General features: G+C 43.6%; 1 protein-coding gene across 9 annotated transcripts in view; it reads left to right on the top strand.

Moving 5' to 3' along the window:
• Positions 1-23,501, top strand: part of LOC115130834 (LIM and calponin homology domains-containing protein 1-like) — a 139,170-nt gene that overhangs the window by 106,978 nt on the left and 8,691 nt on the right. For 7 of the 9 annotated variants that reach the window (XM_065019787.1, XM_065019788.1, XM_029662346.2 and 4 more), the window contains 13 exons: positions 7,548-7,586; positions 9,153-9,279; positions 9,434-9,594; positions 9,848-10,334; positions 11,347-11,646; positions 13,094-13,205; positions 13,497-13,627; positions 13,911-14,016; positions 16,157-16,188; positions 18,199-18,291; positions 18,674-18,838; positions 22,998-23,095; positions 23,221-23,391. In XM_065019787.1, the coding sequence (XP_064875859.1) occupies positions 7,548-7,586; positions 9,153-9,279; positions 9,434-9,594; positions 9,848-10,334; positions 11,347-11,646; positions 13,094-13,205; positions 13,497-13,627; positions 13,911-14,016; positions 16,157-16,188; positions 18,199-18,291; positions 18,674-18,838; positions 22,998-23,095; positions 23,221-23,391 (2,022 nt within the window). The remainder of the gene's footprint in view (positions 1-7,547; positions 7,587-9,152; positions 9,280-9,433; positions 9,595-9,847; positions 10,335-11,346; positions 11,647-13,093; positions 13,206-13,496; positions 13,628-13,910; positions 14,017-16,156; positions 16,189-18,198; positions 18,292-18,673; positions 18,839-22,997; positions 23,096-23,220; positions 23,392-23,501) is intronic. The other 2 variants (XM_065019791.1, XM_065019789.1) reach the window with 1 other exon arrangement.

Here is a 23,501-nt window from a genome sequence, read left to right as displayed (position 1 = left end):
AGATGCGCTGGTGGCCACACCAGATACTGACTGTTACAGTTGATTTTGCCCCCCCCTTTATTCAGGGACACATTATTCCATTTCTGTTAGTCACATGTCTGTGGAACTTGTTCAGTTGGTCTGTTGTTGAATCTTGTTATGTTCATACAAATATTTACACATTTAAGTTTGCTTAAAATAAACGCAGTTGACAGTGAGAGGATGTTTCTTTTTTTGCTGAGTTTACATGCATACATATGAGTGTGTTTGTTTACACTAGACGTCACCTACTAAATCGAGCCTTTGCTCCAACAGTACATCTGACCTTGTTGACATGGCATGGTTTGACTTTAAGCTTATTAGTTTAAACCAGACTTTAGATGTAACACCTACACACCACTCTCACACGATGACGAATGCAGGCTTCGCAATAGTGTTGGAAGGATGACTGGCTTCCAGCTGGATTCATTCAGCAAACATCGTATTTCCTCTACGTGTGTGTGTCTCAATGCAAGGTTGTAATTGGAAAGAGTTAAACCTGTAAGTGGAAGTCAACAAGGAGCAAGTGTGTGCAGAGCAAGCAAGTGTGTCTCTGTGTTTACATGTGGGTTGTGCAATTGTAGATCCTAAGGTCATGCTAACCCTATCTGAGTAAATGTATTAGGACGTGTGCATGTGTCAGTGCATTTCTACACCTGTCTGTGCGCTTGAATGAGATCATGAGATTGGCTTGAGCTTTTCACCGAGGTCATCGGGTCCCTGGCCGACCAATACCAAACAGCACATTATTCTTCATTCAGCTTGTTCTGCTTTTCAGTGTCTCTTTATTCAAATGTTTTGAGATTTTTATTACATCATTATAATGTGTGATCTGTTCATTTGCTTATTTTTTCCTTCCACATGTTTCCATTGGTGTGTTGCTTTTTGGTACTCCCATTGTCATTGTGCATATGATCACATTATCACTGTGTTTTGTGGTAATGCTTGCGTGTTTCACATGCCTTGTGGCTTTGTTTGTGCTACGCTGTGTTATCGTTGCATGTTGGTGTTGTGATTGCCGCTTGTGTGGGCGTGCGTGTGTGCTGGATGGATGTATGTGTGTGTGTCTGTGTGTAACAGTCCAACCGAACTCCCCAACCTAGACGTACCCCCAGTTATAGCTCCTATTGAGCCCCCGTCCCCCGAGCTCCAAGCCCAACCCCTTCCCCAACCACAGAATCAGTCAGAAGAACAACACAGGGGTGAGGAAGAAATGGAGGAGAGAAAAGAGGAGGAAGGGAGGTTCACTCCGGCATGCCTGTGGAGACAGGAGAGGGAGAAGTATGAGCTTCACTCCTACACCCCCCCTCAGCGCTCACAGACCCCCACACTCAACCACAGGGAGACTGCTATACACCTGACTGTGACTTTTTATTTTTTTATTTTTTTATTTCACCTTTATTTAACCAGGTAAGCAAGTTGAGAACAAGTTCTCATTTACAATTGCGACCTGGCCAAGATAAAGCAAAGCAGTTCGACACATACAACGACAGAGTTACACATGGAGTAAAACAAACATACAGTCAATAATACAGTAAAAAAAAACAAGTCTATATACAATGTGAGCAAATTAGGTGAGAAGGGAGGTAAAGGCAAAAAAGGCCATGGTGGCAAAGTAAATACAATATAGCAAGTAAAACACTGGAATGGTAGTTTTGCAATGGAAGAATGTGCAAAGTAGAAATAAAAATAATGGGGTGCAAAGGAGCAAAATAAATAAATTAATTAAATACAGTTGGGAAAGAGGTAGTTGTTTGGGCTAAATTATAGGTGGGCTATGTACAGGTGCAGTAATCTGTAAGATGCTCTGACAGTTGGTGCTTAAAGCTAGTGAGGGAGATAAGTGTTTCCAATTTAAGAGATTTTTGTAGTTCGTTCCAGTCATTGGCAGCAGAGAACTGGAAGGAGAGGCGGCCAAAGAAAGAATTGGTTTTGGGGGTGACTAGAGAGATATACCTGCTGGAGCGTGTGCTACAGGTGGGAGATGCTATGGTGACCAGCGAGCTGAGATAAGGGGGACTTTACCTAGCAGGGTCTTGTAGATGACATGGAGCCAGTGGGTTTGGCGACGAGTATGAAGCGAGGGCCAGCCAACGAGAGCGTACAGGTCGCAATGGTGGGTAGTATATGGGGCTTTGGTGACAAAACGGATAGCACTGTGATAGACTGCATCCAATTTGTTGAGTAGGGTATTGGAGGCTATTTTGTAAATGACATCGCCAAAGTCGAGGATTGGTAGGATGGTCAATTTTACAAGGGTATGTTTGGCAGCATGAGTGAAGGATGCTTTGTTGCGAAATAGGAAGCCAATTCTAGATTTAACTTTGGATTGGAGATGTTTGATATGGGTCTGGAAGGAGAGTTTACAGTCTAACCAGACACCTAAGTATTTGTAGTTGTCCACGTATTCTAAGTCAGAGCCGTCCAGAGTAGTGATGTTGGACAGGCGGGTAGGTGCAGGTAGCGATCGGTTGAAGAGCATGCATTTAGTTTTACTTGTATTTAAGAGCAATTGGAGGCCACGGAAGGAGAGTTGTATGGCATTGAAGCTTGCCTGTAGGGTTGTTAACACAGTGTCCAAAGAAGGGCCGGAAGTATACAGAATGGTGTCGTCTGCGTAGAGGTGGATCAGAGACTCACCAGCAGCAAGAGCGACCTCATTGATGTATACAGAGAAGAGAGTCGGTCCAAGAATTGAACCCTGTGGCACCCCCATAGAGACTGCCAGAGGTCCGGACAGCAGACCCTCCGATTTGACACACTGAACTCTATCAGAGAAGTAGTTGGTGAACCAGGCGAGGCAATCATTTGAGAAACCAAGGCTGTCGAGTCTGCCGATGAGGATGCGGTGGTTGACAGAGTCGAAAGCCTTGGCCAGATCAATGAATACGGCTGCACAGTAATGTTTCTTATCGATGGCGGTTAAGATATCGTTTAGGACCTTGAGCGTGGCTGAGGTGCACCCATGACCAGCTCTGAAACCAGATTGCATAGCAGAGAAGGTATGGTGAGATTCGAAATGGTCGGTAATCTGTTTGTTGACTTGGCTTTCGAAGACCTTAGAAAGGCATGGTAGGATAGATATAGGTCTGTAGCAGTTTGGGTTGGGCAGTTTGGGACTGCTGAGCAAAGGTGCCAATCACTGTGTGCCCTAATTCCTAAAGCTAAAACAATAACCCCTTACCAAAACAATCCCCAGATGAAACTTTCCCTTAGTCTCTTGTCTCATCAAGCCACAGTTCCAATGACCCTAACTTAATTAACCCTCTTTAGGATATTCCTGTAAAATGTATTGAACCAAGGTGCCAATTTGATTTCCTTATATTGTTTTGGTGATGACACCTTCAAACACGCCCATGCAGATACTTCTAAAGACAACTACTTACACAAACTCTGGGAGATTCAGTGAACCATTTCATAAGAGCGTAACTTTTCCTGTTATTTTCCGACAAGGACATGACTGATGCTTATTTGGGGCCGTAGTGAGTTGAATTTGGATCCACCCTATGAATAGGTCTGCTTTCTCTGGCCTCGATATCTGAAGACCTGGCTTGGCACTATGTTGGCTGACTAAACACACTAAAGATGATATAGGACTTGTGTACAGGGCATGTTCCAAGTCTGCATCCTAAATGGCACACTATTCCTGATATAGTGCACTGTGGGCCCTGGTCAAAAGTAGGGGCACTATATAGGTAATACGGTGCCATTTAGGACATACCCAAGAGTTATTCTGGGGAGGTCCGAGGAACATTCCAAACATAAGCTGTGCTGTGGCCTAGTGTTTTTGTTGGCGTTGGCCACAGCTGCCCTCTTTCGCTGCATGTGAAAACCAAGCTCAGAAGTTTGGGGTTTTGGTGTTTGCCAGGAGTCTGCAATGTTTGTTCTTTTTATTTCTGATGAGTCGCTCTATGTGTTCCTGGCAGTTGTTTTGACATCCGTCCTGTAGCAACTTCTTATGGCCTTCTGCCATAACAGAAGTAACAAGTCATTTAAGAGCAGCAGTAAAATAACAATGGCGAGACTATACAGGGGGGGTACCGGTGCGGGGGCACCGGTTAGTTGAGATAATATGTACATGTAGGTAGAGTTATTAAATTGACTATGCATAGATGATAACAACAGTGTGTAAAAGAGGGGGGGTAATGCAAATAGTCTGGGTAGCCATTTGATTAGGTGTTAAGGAGTCTCATGGCTTGGGGGTAGAAGCTGTTTAGAAGCCTCTTGGACCAAGACTTGGCGCTCCGGTACCGCTTGCCGTGGGGTAGCAGAGAGAACAGTCTACAACTAGGGTGGCAGGAGTCATTGACAATTTTTAGGGCCTTCCTCTGACACCACCTGGTATAGAGGTCCTGGATGGCAGGGAGCTTGGCCCCAGTGATGCACTGGGCCATTTGCACTACCGTCTGTAGTGCCTTGCGGTCGGAGGCCGAGCAGTTGCCATGCAGTGTTGCAACCAGTCGGGATGCTCTCAATGGTGCAGCTGTAGAACCTTTTGAGGATCTGAGGACCAATGCCAAATCTTTTCAGTCTCATGAGGGGGAATATGTTCTGTTGTTCCCTCTTCACGACTGTCTTGGACCATGTTAGTTTGTTGGCAATGTGAACACCATGGAACTTAAAGCTCTCAACCTGCTCCACTGCAGCCCTGTCGATGAGAATGGGGGGCGTGCTCTGTCCTCTTTTTCCTGTAGTCCACAATCATCTCCTTTGTCTTGATCACATTGACGGAGAGGTTGTTGTCCTGGCACCACATGGTACAGGAGGGGACTGAGCACGCACCCCTGAGGGGCCCCTTTTTTGAGGATCAGCATGGTGGATGTGTTGTTACCTACCCTTACCACTTGGGGGCGGCCCGTCAATGAAGAGTATTTTTCTGATTTGATCACCTAGGCAACATGGTGCTATTGGCAGAGTCAATATTCACATAATAAGAAGGAATTCCCCTCGACCGCCCCCACAAAATGGGGAACACAAAAAAAATCCAAATGTAAAAGAGCCAACTTCGTCAACATAAATAACAAAACATGCCAAAAATCTGATGTGGTGTTCAATGTATATGTAACCAGGTCAAAATCCCTGACATGCAGTTCACAATACTCCCACGTAGGGAAATTTCCCCTGTTCAGAGAAACTAGTAATTTTAATTTTTTAGGTTTATGTCCCATCCATCATCCTGATATCACCAGATTTTAACCGCTAGATGGTACTGTTCCTACTATTAGGTGGACAAAGTTTGAAAAATGTGAAGTCCAAATTGGATGTTTGGTACTATAATTATTGAATATTGTATGAATCCTTAAAAATATTTATGGTCAATTTGGGTGCAATTAATTAGCTTAAGTTCTCTGAGAAAATGATATTTCCACAAAATAAAGTTGCTGAATGATCTGTTTCTAACTACAGAAACCATTTCAGAACAATCTGAACAATGGTAGGTGTCATGGCTTGATGAAATAACATGGAACAACCCTGTTGCTTTTTGCCAAAAACGACTGGAGATAGCAGCCTTCCGCTGTTTACCTCTGCCATGTGCATTTGCCTAATTATGATTGGTCGAGACTTTTTTTGTATTTTTTATTTCAACTATCTGGATATCCTAATTTTGTTTTATTGTTATTTCAATAGTGAAATAATGTCAAATGCCCTACGACCTTGGTCAATGCTAACCAAACCATTCTCTCAGCAGTAGCCCCGTCCGCTCATGCTCCGAGGAACTATACCGTCCGTCATCCCTGACAACCAGCCCCATGACTACCTCCATCATCGTGACGAGCCCCCTTAGCCCCAGGGCCAGCCTGGACACAACCAGGAAGTTCCCTCCCATGATTTACAGGGAGAAGGCAGGGCAAAAGAAGGTGGGGCTGTCCATATCCCTGGCGACAGACACGGGGAGGAATGACGACGTATGGGCTCGCCGTGCCCTTACCTCGCCAAAACACAGCGGCACCACTGGTCCAAACCAGTTCCTGCCTGTTCCTTCAGCCGGGGCAACCACCACGCTGACCATCACCTGCCAGGGTCGCATGGGCAAGTCGGAGGTTGAAGGTCGCGAGGGCAACAAACCGGCGGTGGGGAAATGTCCATCTTGGCTTGACGACGACCTCCCGCCAATGTGAGCTTGTCGTTCATTGACTAGGATTCAGAGACCGATACAAAATGCTCAGTTGGCTAAGGGAGGAGCATCACACCATAACAGCCACAACATATTGGGTTTCTCCCAGCCTACACAGATCAGATACAGAGAACTACATTACCTGTCATCCTTCAGTAGGCGTTTAGAAATCCTGCTTCATACGCATGTGGCCATGACCTCGAGCAGTGATGCACACCTCTGGATGGCAAACATGAAGAATGCATGACCTTTCTCTATTTATACTTTATATATTTTATTTGTTCATTTTGGTTTGTATGTTTTTGCGCATGTGAAGAAATGACAGTGACCTTTTAAGTAACCTTGCATGGTGACCTCTGAAATTTGACCATTTCCAATACACACTGGTTACAGCAACTCCCTCAATCATATTTACATTGTATTACTTTCTTAGCTTTGTCCAAGGAGTGTTGCTATTTAATAATAGTTGAATATACAGGGCTGCGCATGTATGCATGAATGTGCCTAAACACTTGCAGATATATGCATACATGGTAAACATAATACATAGAGTAGACTTAAACTCTATTACCAGAATGCACTGCTAGTAGTAGAAAAATGGCCTTTCGCTCTGTGGCAGATATGACAAATACATACAGCCCGTAAAACAATTTATATGCTGTCCGTTTCATAAAACCGCTCGTCACTGCGTCTCTCCGTCTTGTGGCCAGTCTTAATAGGACCACAAGACACGCTTTCACTCGCATCCTTCCCAACGTCAGAAAGGCAGCTTTTAAAAGCCCTCTGTGGCCTGGAACTTAAACCCAAACCCGGTTAACCCAAACCTCCAAATTGCGTATTGTTCTGGCGAAAGACGAAGAACCCCATCTTTGAAGATGCGTTATGAGCAGGCTAATAAAATATGCATGCTTTTTAATGCTAGTTTTATTTTAGACTGCATCATGAGATCATTTCCATCTGCGCCATACAATATTCTGTAGAGGCCTATATTAGTGCAGTGAATTCAGTGTTATTTTTCTCCCCAAGTGCTGAGCTGGCTGTGTTCTTGTTTAGAGTGCCACCTTGTGTTCAAATGGACACTGTTTTCTGTAGATCTGGAGATCTAGCCAGAACAACTATACTGTAAACCCATCGTTTTGATATTTAAGACAGTAATTGCTCATTTTGTAATAATACTGAACCTATAGTAAGTATCTCATTAAACTTTCTTGTTTCTTTACAAAGAGCTCATTCTGTTGTCAACGGGAACCCATAGAGTAAACCTACAGGTGTTTTCAACACGCCCCCTATATTCCTTATATCACACATTCTCATATCTGTATGTATTGCGTTGTGTGTCCAGATCTGTATGTGTTGTAGTTGTATGTTTGTTCATTAGTGTTTGTGCTCTTTCTCCATGTCTCTGCTTTCGTAGATTCAGTCACAGAGCTGCTAGTGTATCAGATGACCCAGAGTAAGTGGTTCTTTGTTACCCATCGTCAGCACATCCCTGCTAAACCACACCTGCAAAGTATCCCATCAAGTATGCCAGCTTCTAGACATGTATATCTGTAAGGAGCTGATGGGTGTAACTATGGACTATTGGACTTTCAACCATGTTACACCCATCCTATTCATTTTTATTTGCCAGAAGTTGGGAGGGTCTAGCGGTTGACTTCAAATTAAGATCTGTCATTTTCTGTCATCTGCATGTCTCACACTCACTCTCAAAAGCAAACGCTGGAACTCTAGACGTGCGCATGAATCCTAACTGCAAGGGTGCACCCGAAAATGTCTGTGAGCCACTTATCCAGCCTCACCGAGTTGGTGTGTCTCTTATAGCCTTCGAGGGTCTACTGTGGAATAGGATGAACCTAGATCACTCTCCTGTCTTGTGGACAGCTCATAGTCTCGTAAATCCCAAACCCTAGGCAACAGCAGTGACTAGGGTCTGATTTCAATGACGGACTCTTTAGGCAACTTCAATAAGGGGGGAAGATTGTTCTGGGGTGGGTCCTCTTCAGACTGACAACTCTTCTTTTTTTTATTTCTTTTTTTAATCAGGAGGCAGACATGCCTGAATGAAGATTCAAAACCAAAGATTGCATGCAAAACCTTGCAGTGGTTTTACATTAACATTTACATTTTAGTCATTTAGCAGTCGCTCTGGATAAGATCATCTTACATTGGTGCATACATAATTCTTTTTGGGGTGGGGGGCACCATGGGATTTATTTTTGATACTCTTTGAAGAGGTAGGGTTTCAGACATTTTCAGATGGTTAGTTTTAGTGAAGCTAGTTGATGTTAATTAGCCACTTGCGAAATGCACTCATTAAAAATAACCTCTGTGATCTCCATCTTGCTAGATACTATTTAGTATTTTATTCAAGCGGATAAGATGGTGACGTAGACAGTGACGTAGTTCTTCTATGACAAACTCATGTTCTATTACATGCAGACGCTGTGAAGCCAGAACATTTGAAAATTGTGGAAGGCTAGAGAGACTAGAGAGCTCACCATATGATGCATGTCGCATACACTCACAAACAAGTATATGTACAAGGTATGAGGCTCTCACTGTGGTTCTCAAAACAAAACCTCGATCAAATGTATAACTGATGCTCTGTGCTGTTGTACAGATAGGCTACTGTATATATGACCTTTTGATAGCATGTTGCTTTACATGTTGTTATAATCTGCCTTTAATTATTAACGTTATCGCTGCTGCCTTCTGTTTTGCATGGTTCTACACAGTATAATACAAACTAATATATACAGAAGAGTAATATCCAATATGTGTGGTATTGTCAGAATCATGGTGAGTTCCTTTTTGGGTTTGAGAAGGTGCATCTGACCATCGACTCGGTTTGACCTTTCCTGGCTGAACTTTCATCACTACGGCAGCTCTAAACATTACTCCATCTTATGTTCCTTTAAAATAAAACTCTTTCTGTCTATACCGTATCCATGACTTTTCTCCCAGTGAATCTCTCTATAACTCCTTCCATATCCTTGTCTTCTCCTTTTTTTCCCCTCAGGAGTGTGAGTATGATTGACATGCGTTGTGAGGAGGACGCCATCTTGCCACACCACAGCCAGGTGCGCCACGAGCTCATGCACAACCAGTACAACATGATGAAGGAGGAAGAGGACCACTGGCAGGATGTAAGCACTCTCTCTCACACACGCATACGCACATGCGAATACACTTTTATACACACATCTACACTTACTTACTCACACTTTATCATACAGTTGCACACACACACCTACACATTCAAGCATTCATACAGTCACACATCTACTGTCGGTCTGTTAGGACCTAGCCCGGTGGAAGAGTCGCAGGAGAAGCGTCTCCCAGGACCTGATTAAGAAGGAGGAAGAGAGGAAGATGATGGAGAAGCTGATGACGGGTGAGGGGGGGGCCATCTCTCAGAGGAGGAAGAGCATCAAAACCTACCGAGAGATTGTTGAGGAGAAGTACGTCACAAGGAAATCCTCCATTTTAGATCGAATCCTGGTTTCCATATTGTTGGTTGTCTCCATGTCCAGTATAGGCCTATACCTACTCTCTTCTCTCATAGCCTGTGGTTTTTTTATCTCATCCGGGCCTCAACCTATTTTATAATTGCATCAGGGGATCATAGCATGTTTCAACAATGATGCTTTTGTCAGTGTGTAGCCAGTCACATGGCCCCTGTCTCATCTTGTCCTACCGTCTCTCCTCCCCTAGGGAGCGTCGTGAGAACGACCTCCGCGAGGCTTACCGGTTGGCCCGCACCCCTGAGGAGGCAGCGTTGGTCCTCCACCGCTACGCCCAGCGCTTCACCATCAGTGAAGCGGTGTTGGAGCGCCTGCAACTGCCCAAACTGCTGGACAGGAGCATCTCTGAGGATCCCACCGCTACCACCAACACACGTCTCACCCTCACCCCCACTTCCTGTTCTCCCACCCCCACCTCCCCGGAAGAAGATACAAATGGCTCCCTGAAGTACCTGAGGCAGCAGTCGCTCCCGGCACCCAAGTTTACCGCTACTGTTGAGGCCCAGGTGGTGGGGTTCCCCCAGGGTTTGTCTCTTCGCCCCCAGATTCGGTCGCGCAAGCCTGAACCAAACCCCTCGATCCGGGCCGTCTCACCCAAGTCTGTGCCTTTGCTGATGCCCAAGCCTTACAATCAACCCAAGGGCATGCAGATGCTGGTGGGACCCAGGCCAGGCAAGGTGAGGCACAAAATGCCAGCTAATAATGGCAAGGGTTTTATCAGTGTTATCACTAGTGTATTTTACTGTAACATTGTGTTTGAACAAAGGTTTAAATTACCAGGGGGGCCGTGGGCTTGTTCGCCACTCATCCCTCAAAGTAGTTTGAATGTTTTGTTCAGCCTAGTCTTCCAAGGGCACACAAATGTATTGTGTAAATGGAACCCTGATCTTGGCATTTAAATTAGAATAGAAGACAGAAACCATGGAGATTAGGTGTCATGTTTTCAGACAAAAAGATATAAATCCCTTTTCCTTCTTCCCCGAAGTCTGTTGCAACATCTCAATTCAGCATAACAGGATGTTCATTTTCATCCTCAGAGCCATTTGCCAAATGGGCCTATTCCAAAGGAAGATAACATGCTTTGGGGTTATTATGGGAACAAACCGGGACTTCTTTCACTTCTGTGTCTGGAATCTCTTATTTGGAGCTGAGGGGAGCCTGAATGGGGGGCTCTGTTCCCGTATTGACTTAAGAAGTTGACAAGTAGTCCCTCTCAATGTGAAGTGGGTCTCTGGGCAGACAGAGAGGACCACACAGACTGAGGGGGTGATTCTGGGTAGTGAGTCCCCCTTCATTCAACAAACCCCCCTGTGTGTCTGGAGTACTCTGTGCTCCTCACACATGCATTACAGCCTTTCATTCAGTCCCAGCATGTTATCGGGCTAGCTGAATAGCTTATAGGCCAGAGTTACATGAATGAGTTAAGGTTTTATTTACAACATGGCAACTTCCGGTCTGGGTGGTCTGGAGTACAACTGTGTGGTCATAATGCAGTCGTTGCTGTGGAATTTGGGAGAGTTCACCCCAGTTGACTGTTCTTGTATTGCTGTCTGAAGGATATTTTTGGCGTGGATACAGTATCTCTAAAATTGTGTTTTAAGTGTTGGATTTTGACATTGAAATGCATCTTTGTAGTATGTATACATGTGTGTGTTCTCTAAGCCTTCAGTCTCTAACCTGTGTACTCAGGTGGACGGCTTGCTGCGAGTGAACGGCGACATGGGAAACGATGAGGTCACCACTCCAGAGAGCGAGGGAAGGACCTCCCCTCTACGGTTCTACCCCTCCCCTGCCACACCTACAGCCTCCTCTGATGGTTCCGACACACACCCATGTGAGGCCACTCCCCCACCCACACACAGCCCCTCCCCCAGGGCAAGCCCATTACCAGCCATGCCATCATCTTCAGTGCCAGGAGAAAGTGATGCCCAGAAGAAGGATAATGCACAGGAGTCTACACCGCCTAGCCGGCCCACCTCACTGCCCTCGGTGAGCACTCAATACATGCAGCCAGCCGGCTTTGTTTCTGTGGAAAAAAACATACGTTATCTAAAAGGTCTGAAAAGACTTGGAACAATGTAAATTGTGGCTTGCATCTTGACAAACTGTCAGTGGTGTAAAGTACTTAAGTAAAAATACTTGAAAGTACTACTTAAACCTCTTCAGGATCCGCCCCCTTTTTTTTGGTCTAAAATGACATACCCAAATCTAACTGCCTGTAGCAAGGATATGCAAACTTTGAAGTTTGTTTAAATGTTAAATTAATGTAGGTGAATATAACACATTAGATCTGGTAAAAGATGATACAAAGAAAAAAACATGAATTAAAAAAAAATATTGTACAATCTTTAAAATGCCAGAGAAAGGCCTTAATGTATTATTGTAGCTGAGGCACAATTGAGATTTTGGCCACTAGATGGCAGCAGTGTAGGTGCAACATTTTAGACTGATCCAATGAACCATTGAATTCCTGTTCAAAATGTTGTATCAAGACTGCCCAAATGTGCCTAATTGGTTTATTAATACATTTTCAAGTTCATAACTGTGCACTCTCTTCAAACAATCGCATGGTATTATTTCACTGTAATAGCTACTGTAAATTGGACAGTGCAGTTAGATTAACAAGAATTTAAGCTTTCTGCCAATATCAGATATGTCTATATCCTGGGAAATTATCTTGATACTTACAACCTCATGCAATCACATTAGTCTAAGTTAGCTCAACTGTCCACGGGGGACCCAGCAATCCTGTCGTTTTTGGGGGGTATCTGTACTGTACTTTACTATTTATATTTTTGGCAACTTTTACTTCACTACATTCCTAAAGGAAATTATGTACTTTTTACTCCATACATTTTCCCTGACACCCAAAAGTACTCATTACATTTTGAATGCTTAGCAGGACAGGAAAATGGTCTAATTCACACACTTATCAAGAGAACATCCCTGGTCATCCCTACTGCCTCTGACCTGGTGGACTTACTAAACACATGCTTCGTTTGTAAATGATATGAGAGTATTGAAGCATGCCCCTGGCTATCTGTAAATTAATAAAACAAGAAAATGGTGCTGTCTAGTTTGCTTAATATAAGGAATTTGAAATGATTTATACTTTAACTTTTGATACGTAAGTATATTTTAGCAATTAAATGTACTTTTGATACATAAGTATATTTAAATCCAAATACTTTTAGACTTTCTCAAGCAGGATTTTACTAGTTGACTTTCACTTTTACTCAAGTCATTTTCTATCAAGATATCTTTTACTCAAGTATGACAATTGGGTGCTTTTTCCACCACTGCAAACTGCTGACTGAAAGCCTACATACAGTCCATAGATAGGATAAAGCAACATTGTGTCAGAAATGTCATGACTTCAACAAAAGGAAGGAGGAGGATGCATAATCAGACTATTTCTTCCTGTGGGTCCCTACAGGAGCTGCAGAGCACAGAGTGTCTTGTGGAGACGGGAGGCAGGTCTGCTGCAGGCCCACTGGGGGAGGAGCCCAACACAACAGAGACTGCAGTACAGCCCTCTCCAGCTACAGGTCTGTTCCTATGTGTTACCTAGGAGACTAACTGCTGCTACTCTGACACCTAGTGGTGGTCATTTATATTGTATCTATAACCCATCAAATCCTTTTGCTATTCGATGTGCATTCTAGTAATTTATTACTCATTGTCTGATTAGCAAATTAACACTAAGCTGTTAAACAAATAATTTAACTTGGTCTTCCTGTGGTTAAAGTCACATTAGGACACACTGTCTGGGCTTACCGTAGACTCTGATGCAGAGTCTTGCTCTGATTCATCTAGACATGTGTCCGTCTGGTTTTCAGAGTCACAACAAGCTCCCAAAGAACAAACAGAAGTGTGTATGAATGCCACATCGACTAGACAGAACACCACTATCCTCCGTCCAGTCCTATCAGAGCACGCCACACAACAAGCTCAACCAATGACCGCACCGGTGAGATCACCTGCCAACCAATCAATGGCCCCCAATGCTGTGAATAGTCCATCATTTGTGCGCTGCTCTACCTCAAGCAGAAGCCGTACCCAGGAGTGTGCAGCGCCATAGAACTTTCAGATAGAAATGTAGAACAGACCTGATTCTATACTGTGTAGAATAGGGTATCACAAACTCTATAAATTAAATTTCTCTCTGATACGTTCTAACTATAAATATTTTTGAAGAATCCTCTGGTCATGTTTTGATCATTGTGTTTCTGACTTTTCTGGGATGATCTTAGGTCAGTGAGCCCAGCCTGGAGGTGTCTCAGAGAGCAGATGAAGTTGCTACCTTGGCTGATCCAGGACCTGTCAGAAACAAACCACCACGTGAAGCTCCCACAACAGGTAAGCAAAATTTGTTTTCAGAACAGAATTAACCTCAAACTGCCTTTTTGACAAAAGTCTTTATTTCCCGCAGCCCTCTCAGCTATCTCACACCCAACACTTTTTTTCCCTTTGCGTCTCCAACTGGCACTCGGTATGTTTGCTTGTGAACTCTCTATCTATCCCCTCCTTTTCTCCTCCTCACCCCCTTAACCTCCCTCCTTCCCTCTCCTTGCTTGTGCTATAGAGCTGGCTAACAGTGCCAGTTATCCACCAGCAACCAGCAACCCTAGGTTAGGCCTACGTTGGGAGTTCTTCACCACGCCAGGTAAACTGCTCACTGTTAAGTTGAGTACAGTAGTAGTACAGGGTTTCCCCATGGCTTCCCCGGAGGCTGGGTGACAGCATTGGAAACCTGTTTCCTCACTCTACTGGTTTTGTCATTTACTATTGGAGTCCTGTGGAGTCTTATAATGCTGTAATTACTATAGTAACAATGTTAATACAACATTGCTACGTATAACTACAGTGTTACTAATGAACTGAATGTTTTCTTAAGATTTGAATCAGACAACTTTGTGTCGGAGGTAAAACAAATGGAAGCATCATTACAAATGTTTGGGAGAGCTGTTGTTAAACAGTCTGATGATTTAAAGTTGTTCAGGGGATGCAACACACACAAAAGCCCAGGCCCAGACAAAATAAGTGGACATGTGTTAAAGCACTGTGCTGAACAACTGGCTGGTGTTTTTAGACATTTTCCTATCCTCACTCGATCAGCAGCACGTTGCCAGTATTGTGGAAAAACTCAATAACTATACCCATTCCTAAAGCATCTTATCCCTCTGTGCTGAATGACTACCGCCCTGTCGCCTTGACATCCTTAGTAATGAAATGCCTTGAGAAACTTGTGAAAAGTCATATTCTCAGCGTCACCCTGAAGCTTCTTGACCCATTTCAGTTTGCCTATCAGCCTAGCAGAGGAGTTGATGATGCCATTCTTACCCTCCTTAACATGGTCTATAGACATCTAGAGGGTGTCAAATCCCATTTAGGGTTCTGTTTGTTGACTTTTCTTCTGCCTTCAACACTATTTCCTTAGATGGGGGGCTGGTTTTATGGCTGTTGGACTTCCTGAGCCAACGCTCACAGCGAGACAAAATAGGTCCCCACGTGACAGACATACGCAATACCAACACAGGCTCTCCTCAGGGATGTGTTGTGTCCCCACTCCACCACCAACACAGGCTCTCCTCAGGGATGTGTTGTGTCCCCACTCCACCACCAACACAGGCTCTCCTCAGGGATGTGTTTTGCCCCCACTCCTGTACATCTTGTACACTAATAGTTTTACTACTGTTGGTTTGGTAATGCCACTGTCAGCCAGAGAAATATGCTGAGGATTATCACTACAGCAAGCAAGGTACTTTGTGTCAAACAGACAGGCCTGGATGAAATCTTTAAGGTCAGGGCCCGCCAAGGCTCACAAAATCATTTTAGACCCAAGCCACCCCCTGTACCCAGACTCTGAACTACTCCCCTCTGGGCGCAGGTATAGTGCACCCCTCAGCAGGAAAAACAGAACTAAACAATCATTTGTGCCAGGTGTGATATCCCTCCTAAATAGCTTGGGCTAATGTTCCTATCGACTCCGTAAGACCAGCAGGCTAGTCTTAAAAAAAAAATAATGTTCTATTGGTATGTAACTGTTATAAAAGTTGCATTGTCAATTTAGTTTTGTATTTAAACGACACTTTAAACGTGTACATGACACTGCAACAAAATTGTAAGTAAGAGTTTTAAATAAATAAGAGAAACTTCTTGTAAAGTGTTAAAGAATTGTTGAATGTAGATTTTTAGTGTACTTTTGCACAGGAAACTGGAATTGTTAGCCACTCAGTAATGACAAATACCACACAGCTTGTAGCTTTTCAGCAACTCAACATTCACCTTCATACCTTCTCACCTAGATTTGTTCTCTGCCACCGTTCGCTTCATTCCCTCATTCCTTTACCTGACATTCATTATTTAAATAGCTTTTGCATTCACACAAAGACAGTGTAATGACTAAAAAGATCATGTCCACTCCGCATCAGTTCCTGTGTTTTGAACGATGTTTGTTTTCTAACCGACTACTTTTTTCACTATCTCTATTTCATAGAGGGGGCAGAGCAGGAGCGTGGTACAGCAGCGGTGAGTCCATTCTAACTGTTCCATCTGCTATAATCTTTCCTGGTAGAGTTCTAAATGGGGTTTTACTAGTTCTCATCTGGTTGAGACAAAAAAAAATGGTGTCAATACTGTCCCAAATGCATTGGATACAATGCATCTTAACAGACAATCCAGGGTTGTGTTCATTAGGGCACACAGTAACAAAACCGTGAAACCAAAACAAACTTTTCTTATTGGGCAAGTTCATTATTGGCTCTGTTTCACTCCATTTCAGAGCGTGTTTTTCTGTTTTGTCTACTGAGCACAATCCATTTGTTGTTTTTCTAATATATTTAGGACCTCCCTAAAACCCAATGCTTGATAGGTTGAGCCAATGAACAATGACCAATCAGATGAGGATTATGTACAAAGTGCCCAGCCTTGCTCTTCATCCCCTCATCTCTCGCTCTTTTCTCTCTTCTTAGTAGGACACCTTTGGCTAGCATGGACATAGTGCTGTTGTAGATCAACTGTCTCCTCTCTTCCCTTTCTGTGTATGTGTGTGTACTTTGGTTTATGAATATGTGGGTTGGCGTGTGTGAGCTCTGGGTGGGCTCTATCAGGTCACTCAGGTGTCATCCCCGGTAGTGGCCCAGGCTAAGCGGGGTGACCGCTGGTCTTGGGACCCAAATGAGGAGCGAAAGCGTCAGGAAAGGTGGCAGCAAGAGCAGGAGCGCATGCTTCAGGTAGAGTTAAGCTACTAAAGACCCAAAAGCTAGTCCTGATTTAGCATGCTGCTATATACTCATTAAGAAACTTTAGGTCTGAGTTAGCATGCTGCTAAATACTCATTAACAAAAGCTAGGCCTGAGTTAGCATACGGCTAATAATATGTTAACAAAAGGCCAGAGTTAGCATGCTAAAGCTAGGCCTGAGTTAGCATGATGTCCTATTGACTTTAGCTAAAGATAGGCCAGAATAAGCCTGCTGATTACTGAATCTATGGTCTGCAGCACCAGTTACATTTACCCAAAGCAGGTGCTAACTTTCTGTTAGCTTGCAGACACATTTTAATTAACCACAATCCTGCTTAGTCATCTGCCTGCTCTGAGTCTGAAGTCAACCCCCAATGTGCTACTCACTGCTGTGCACACAGTGGCCACACAGCGGCAGCATTGCACAATAAAAGCTGTGTGCTATGGCATGACCTGCGTGTCTCACACACTCGCCAGAGCCCCAAATCTTCCGCCAGTCAACTTCGCTCTCCTCCTCTACCTACCCGTCATAGGGTGTCTCAATACTCCAAATAGCCTTTTTTTCTTCATCCTCGCCTAACCTATATTCTCAGATCTATAAATCTACAGATGAAGGTGAGAAGAAAAGAAAGCCATTTTAGACTATTGAGATCCACCCACAGGGTTTGCTTTGCTGATGCATGAACCCTTGTCACCTTAGACTCCTAAACCACCTTGTCAGTGCATGGTGTGTCTGTTTCTTTGGTTGGCAGCTTTTTTTATGTATTTTCTCTCTTTTACAACCCATGCTATGTTTGTGTATGCCCACTTTTTCCTGTCACATGATTGGCTCATACTTCTCAATGGTACTTAATATAGACCTGAACTAACACAATATATTTATTTTAGATGAAATCCAATGTTAATGGATAGTTCATTCGAAATCTATGTTAATCAGATGTTTTCATATTTCAAAAGGAGTCTGAAGTTGAGTCTTCCACATTTCACACAATCTTTCAAGGAAAAAGACACATTTTTTTCATTAGTTCCTTGTTGATACAATCCCAACATGTTTTGCATGTCAGCAGTCAAGTTTTCAAAACATTGGATTTTCATGAAGCAAAGTGTCATGAGCCATCTTCATGTTTTAGGGAGAGTGATAAGTACTTTGTTAGTTACTAAAACACGAAAAGTGGCAAATCCCAATATGCTTTATGGCCAGGTATGGCCCAATAGGCATCTTTTCTGACCATCCGTCTATCTGTATGACATGTCATCGATGATGAATGTGTGCCATCTCTCGTTGCCATGGTAATAGGAGAAGTACCAGCATGAGCAGGAGAAGCTGAAACAGGAGTGGGAGAGAGCGCAAAGAGAGGTGGAAGACGAGGAGAGGAGATACCATGAGGAGGTGTGTTGAGTGAGTGTGTGTGCGAATATGAAAGTGGCTGCTGAATGAATACAAACCCCAATTTCTCCCTCCCTCCCTATTACTCCCCCTCCCTCCCTATTACTCCCCCTCCCTCCTATTACTCCCCCTCCCTCCCTCCCTCCCTCCTATTACTCCCCTCCCTCCCTCCCTCCTATTACTCCCCTCCCTCCCTCCCTCCCTCTTATTACTCCCCTCCCTCCCTCCCTCCCTCCTATTACTCCCCCTCGCTCCCTCTCTTTCTCTCCCTATTACTCCCCCTCTCTTTCTCTCCCTATCTCTTTCTTTCTCCCTCCCTCCCGCCCTCTTTCGCTCTCTATTTCTCTCCCTCCCTATTTTCCTCATTCCCTCCCTTTTTCCACAGGAGCGAAGGATACTAGAGGAGACTGTGGCCCCTCTGACCCCCCTCTCCTCCACCCTGCCCTCGCCCATCCGGGGGGATACCCCCGCGCCTATGGACCGCCAGGACACCATCGTCCGGTCGCTGGCCGACTGGGAACGCAAGCAGGAGCTGCTGGAGAGACAGGGGGTGAGAGGAGAAGTTATATTGGGTTACCTTTGTAATTAAAATAACGTGTTGTAAATATGTATATGCAGTGCATTCGGAAAGTATTCAGACCCCTTGACTTTTTCCACATTTTGTTACGTTACAGCATTATTCAGTTTTTTCCCCCTCGTCAATCTACATACAATACCCCATAATGGCAAAGTAAAAACAATTTTTTAGATTTATTAAGAATGTAAAACTAAAATATCACATTTACATAAGTATTCAGACCTTTTACTCAGTACTTTGTTGAAGCACCTTTGGCAGAGATTACAGCCTCTTCTTGAGTACGACGCTAAAAGCTTGGCACACCTGTATTTGGGAAGTTTATCCGATTCCTCTCTACAGATCCTCACAAGCTCTGCCAGGTTGGATGGGGCACTTTGCTGCTATTTTCAGGTCTCTCCAGAGATGTTCTATCGTGTTCAAGTCTGGGCTCTGGCTGGGCAACTCAAGGACATTCAGAGACCTGTCCCGAAGCCACTCCTGCTTTGTCTTGGCTGTGTGCTTAGGGTCGTTGTCCTGTTGGAAGGTGAACCTTCGCCCGAGTCTGAGAACCTGTTCCAGAGCGCTCAGGATCTCTCTGTACTTTTCTCCGTTCATCTTTGCCTCGATCCTGACTAGTCTCGCAGTCCATGCCACTGCAAAACATCACCACAGCAAGATGCTGCCGTCACCATGCTTCACCAGAGGAATGGTGAAAGGTTTCCTCCAGACGTGACCCTTGGCATTCAGGCCAAAGAGTTCAATCTTGGTTTCATCAGACCAGATCATCTTGTTTATCATGGTCTGAGAGTCTTTAGGTGTCTTTTGGCAAACTTCAAGCGGGCTGTAATGTGTATTTTATTGAAGAATGTCTTCTGTCTGGCCACTCTACCTAAAAGGCCTGATGGGGGGGGGGGGGGGTAGGAGATGGTTTGTTGTGGAAAAAGTTTGGTCAATCATATTTCACAAATACTGGAGCATGTGGGCTTAATAGACTTTTTATTACTTCATAATAAAAGCCGAGCTGCATCATAAAGACAACTGCCTTCCAGCCTTGGCACACATGTTTTATACAGTTGTCCTTCTTACGTCATACTCATAGTAACTCCTCTTAATGGCTTATCACCTCTGGCATTTAGCCACCGTTATCATATTGCCTTAACATTAGGACATGCAACCTGTAGAGTCACAGAAATAGTTTAATGCATGTAGGACCATAGCAACTACCGATAATGATTTTTCAATACCGATACCGATTATTGGAGGACCAAAAAAGCTGATACCGATTAATTGGCCAATTTTTTTTTTTTTTTATATAAATAAAAAATATTTAATAATAATTGTTTATTTGGAATAATGACAATTACAACAAAACTGAATGAACACTTATTTTAACTTAATATAATACATCAATAAAATCAATTTAGCCTCAAATAAATAATGAAACGTGTTCAATTTGGTTTAAATAATGCAAAAACAAAGTGTTGGAGAAGAAAGTAAAAGTGCAATATGTGCTATGTAAGAAAGCTAACGTTTAAGTTCCTTGCTCAGAACATGAGAACATATGAAAGCTGGTGGTTCCTTTTAACATGAGTCTTCAATATTCCCAGGTAAGAAGTTTTAGGTTGTAGTTATTATAAAACTATTTCCCTCTATACCATTTGTATTTCATTAACCTTTGACTATTGGATGTTCTTATAGGCACTTTAGTATTGCCAGTGTAACCGTATAGCTTCCGTCCCTCTCCTCGCTCCTCCCTGGGCTTGAACCAGGAACACAACGACAACAGCCACCCTCGAAGCAGCATTTCCCATGTAGAGCATGGGGAACAACCACTCCAAGGCTCAAAGCGAGTGACGTTTGAAACGCTAATAGCACGCACTAACTAGCTAGCCATTTCACTTCGGTTACACCAGCCTCATCTCGGGAGTTGATATGCTTGAAGTCATAAACAGCGCAATGCTTGACGCACAACGAAGAGCTGCTGGCAAAACGCCCGAAAGTGCTGTTTGAATGAATGTTTACGCGCCTGCTTCTGCCTACCACAGCTCAGTCAGATATTTAGATGCTTGTATGCTCAGTCAGATTATATGCAACGCAGGACACGCTAGATAATATTTACATTTACATTTACATTTAAGTACATTTAATAATATCTAGTAATATCATCAACCATGTGTAGTTAACTAGTGATTATGATTGATTGATTAGTTTTTTTTACAAGATATGTTTAACTAGCTAGCAACTTACCTTGGCTTACTGCATTCACGTAACAGGCAGTCTCCTTGTGGAGTGCAACGAGAGAGAGGCAGGTCGTTATTGTGTTGGACTAGATAACTGTAAAGGTTGCAAGATTGGGTTCCCCGAGCTGACACGGTGAAAATCTGTTGTTCTTCCCCTGGATGAGGCAGTTAACCCACCGTTCCTAGGCCGTCATTGAAAATAAGAATGTGTTCTGAACTGACTTGCCTAGTTAAATAAAGATTAAATAAAGGTGTAAAAAAATCATTTAAAAATCTGCTAAATCGGTGTACCGATTTCCGATTGTTATGAAAACTTGAAATTGGCCCTAATTAATCGGCCATTCCGATTAATCGGTCGACCTCTAATTGCAACAGACCTTGGCTCTCTACAGGAATAACCAATAGATGTTATCCTGCTGACTCTTCTGAAAGGGGAACCCCTGTTCCAGAAAAGACCCAAGGGTTGTAACCATAGTTGGCCATAACAGTTACAAGAATAACCATGTGCATGTCTAATGGTGTCCAATGACCTAGAGCACAAATACTTACACTAGTTTTGCTGGCTCCTTCTGAAATATATAATTGCCACGTATGTACTGAAAATTCACAATAAAGGTTCTCCCATCTCGACAGAGGAACTCTAGAGCTCTGTTAGAGTGACCATTGGGTTCTTGATCACCTCCCTGACCAAGGCCCTTCTCCCCTGATTGCTCAGTTTGGCCGGGCGGCCAGCTCATGGAAGTCTTGTTGGTTACAAACTATTTCCATTTAAGAATGATGGAGGTCACTGTGTTCTTGGGGACCTTCAATGCAGCAGAAATGTTTCGGTACCCTTTGTTAACTCGAAATGACACAACAACAAGGTTCTAGTTTAACAACGTTTACTAAACCGTATTAGCACACTACATCTTTTGGAGTTCTTTAGCAGCCAGCTCCTCTAGCCACTAGATGTGCTTTTGGCACTATTCCAGTTAAGGATTCTTTAAGGGTACACACCTACCTTGTTGAGGCATTTCTTTGACTTCCTCAAACACTCAATTTTTACTCCAATTACTGAGCTCGTCTAGCTTCACTTAGTCAAATGACACATCCTTTGTTTCAAGTGCATCGATTTTCCATTGGTTCAATTCTGAGATTATCGACTGGTCAGCTGACCCTGTTGTACCAGAAAGTGTAGCTGGTTCAGAGTACTGCAAGTTGTACCAGTTTGGTGTTTTCCTTTCTTTTCCTGCTCCTCCAATGACTGTTTCTGGATGTGGAATACCACTTTCTTAGTCCATGTATTTAAGTGTGTTCAGTTTTCAGACTGGAACAACCATGTTGTCTTAACACATGTGGCTGTTGAATGTTTTCCTAATTTGAACGCTCAACAGTATTATCTGTGGCATGGTTGAAGGTGTCTGCTCCAGTTCCTGTCAGTTTCAGTGTCCATGTCATTGGATTTGACATCTGGTTGGTGTGTGTCTGTTAATGTGTCCTTTTTGTCATTTTCATTAGGAGGCTGATTCTCAGCAACAGCCCCTCTATCTTGTTGATCATTTACTTTCCTCAATCTTGAGTGATGCACAATGGTGTCTCCGTGCCTCACAAATATCACCACACCATCTTGGCCAATGACAACTCCCGGTCCTTTCCACTCTTGACAGTCAACTCGTTTGAAGTACACTTTCCAGTCTCGTACTTCTCATCAGTGGGTTGAAGCTGTTTACGCAGAGCCCTGCAAGTTCAACACCATTAAAAGGCACTCGACTCAGTGTAGGGACGTGGACTCTAATAAAGTGAAATTTTGAACTAACAGTTTTCATTTATTAAACGGCTAATATGACCACAGTTAAGTAAGGCAGTGGGTTTTGTGATTTGGTGGATTTTAGGGTGATTGTAACTAACCCTTTGAAACTGTCTTCATCCACCAGGGGAACACCGAGAGAGTGGTATGGAAAGGACAAGATAACGACAGGAGTAGTGACATCAGCACAGCGTCCAGAGATGAGAGTCTGAAAACAGCAGTCAGGTCAGTCTGAGAGCGTGTGTGTGTGGCCTTGAACTCTACAATGGTCATGAGAATAATGACTTTCTATATAATGCCATTAATGAAATGGAAATTAATTATGCATTTAATCAATCAATCATCAACAGCTCAATCAGCCAGAACAGCAGTCAGGCAGACAAGCTGACACAGAGTTTGCAGAATGGTCAGAGAGCACCACCCACCATGGCCGTTCCCCAGCCCCCCAACAAGAAACAAAATACAGAGGTCTTACTAGACTGCACCAAACCCAGCCAGCAGGCGCCCTCTCGGGACAGGAGGTATGTGCAGTGTCGGAACTAGAATTTTATACATTGGGTGGCCAAGTCTACTTTAGGCGGTCCATAGACCATGACAGAAAATGAGTGTGTCACCCTAACCTGGCATCTAA

Source organism: Oncorhynchus nerka, linkage group LG6 (genome assembly GCF_034236695.1).
Source record: "Oncorhynchus nerka isolate Pitt River linkage group LG6, Oner_Uvic_2.0, whole genome shotgun sequence".
In the NCBI taxonomy this organism is placed as follows: domain Eukaryota; kingdom Metazoa; phylum Chordata; class Actinopteri; order Salmoniformes; family Salmonidae; genus Oncorhynchus; species Oncorhynchus nerka.
Note: the sequence above shows the minus strand (reverse complement) of the source record. Positions and strands in the feature narration are given on the sequence as shown.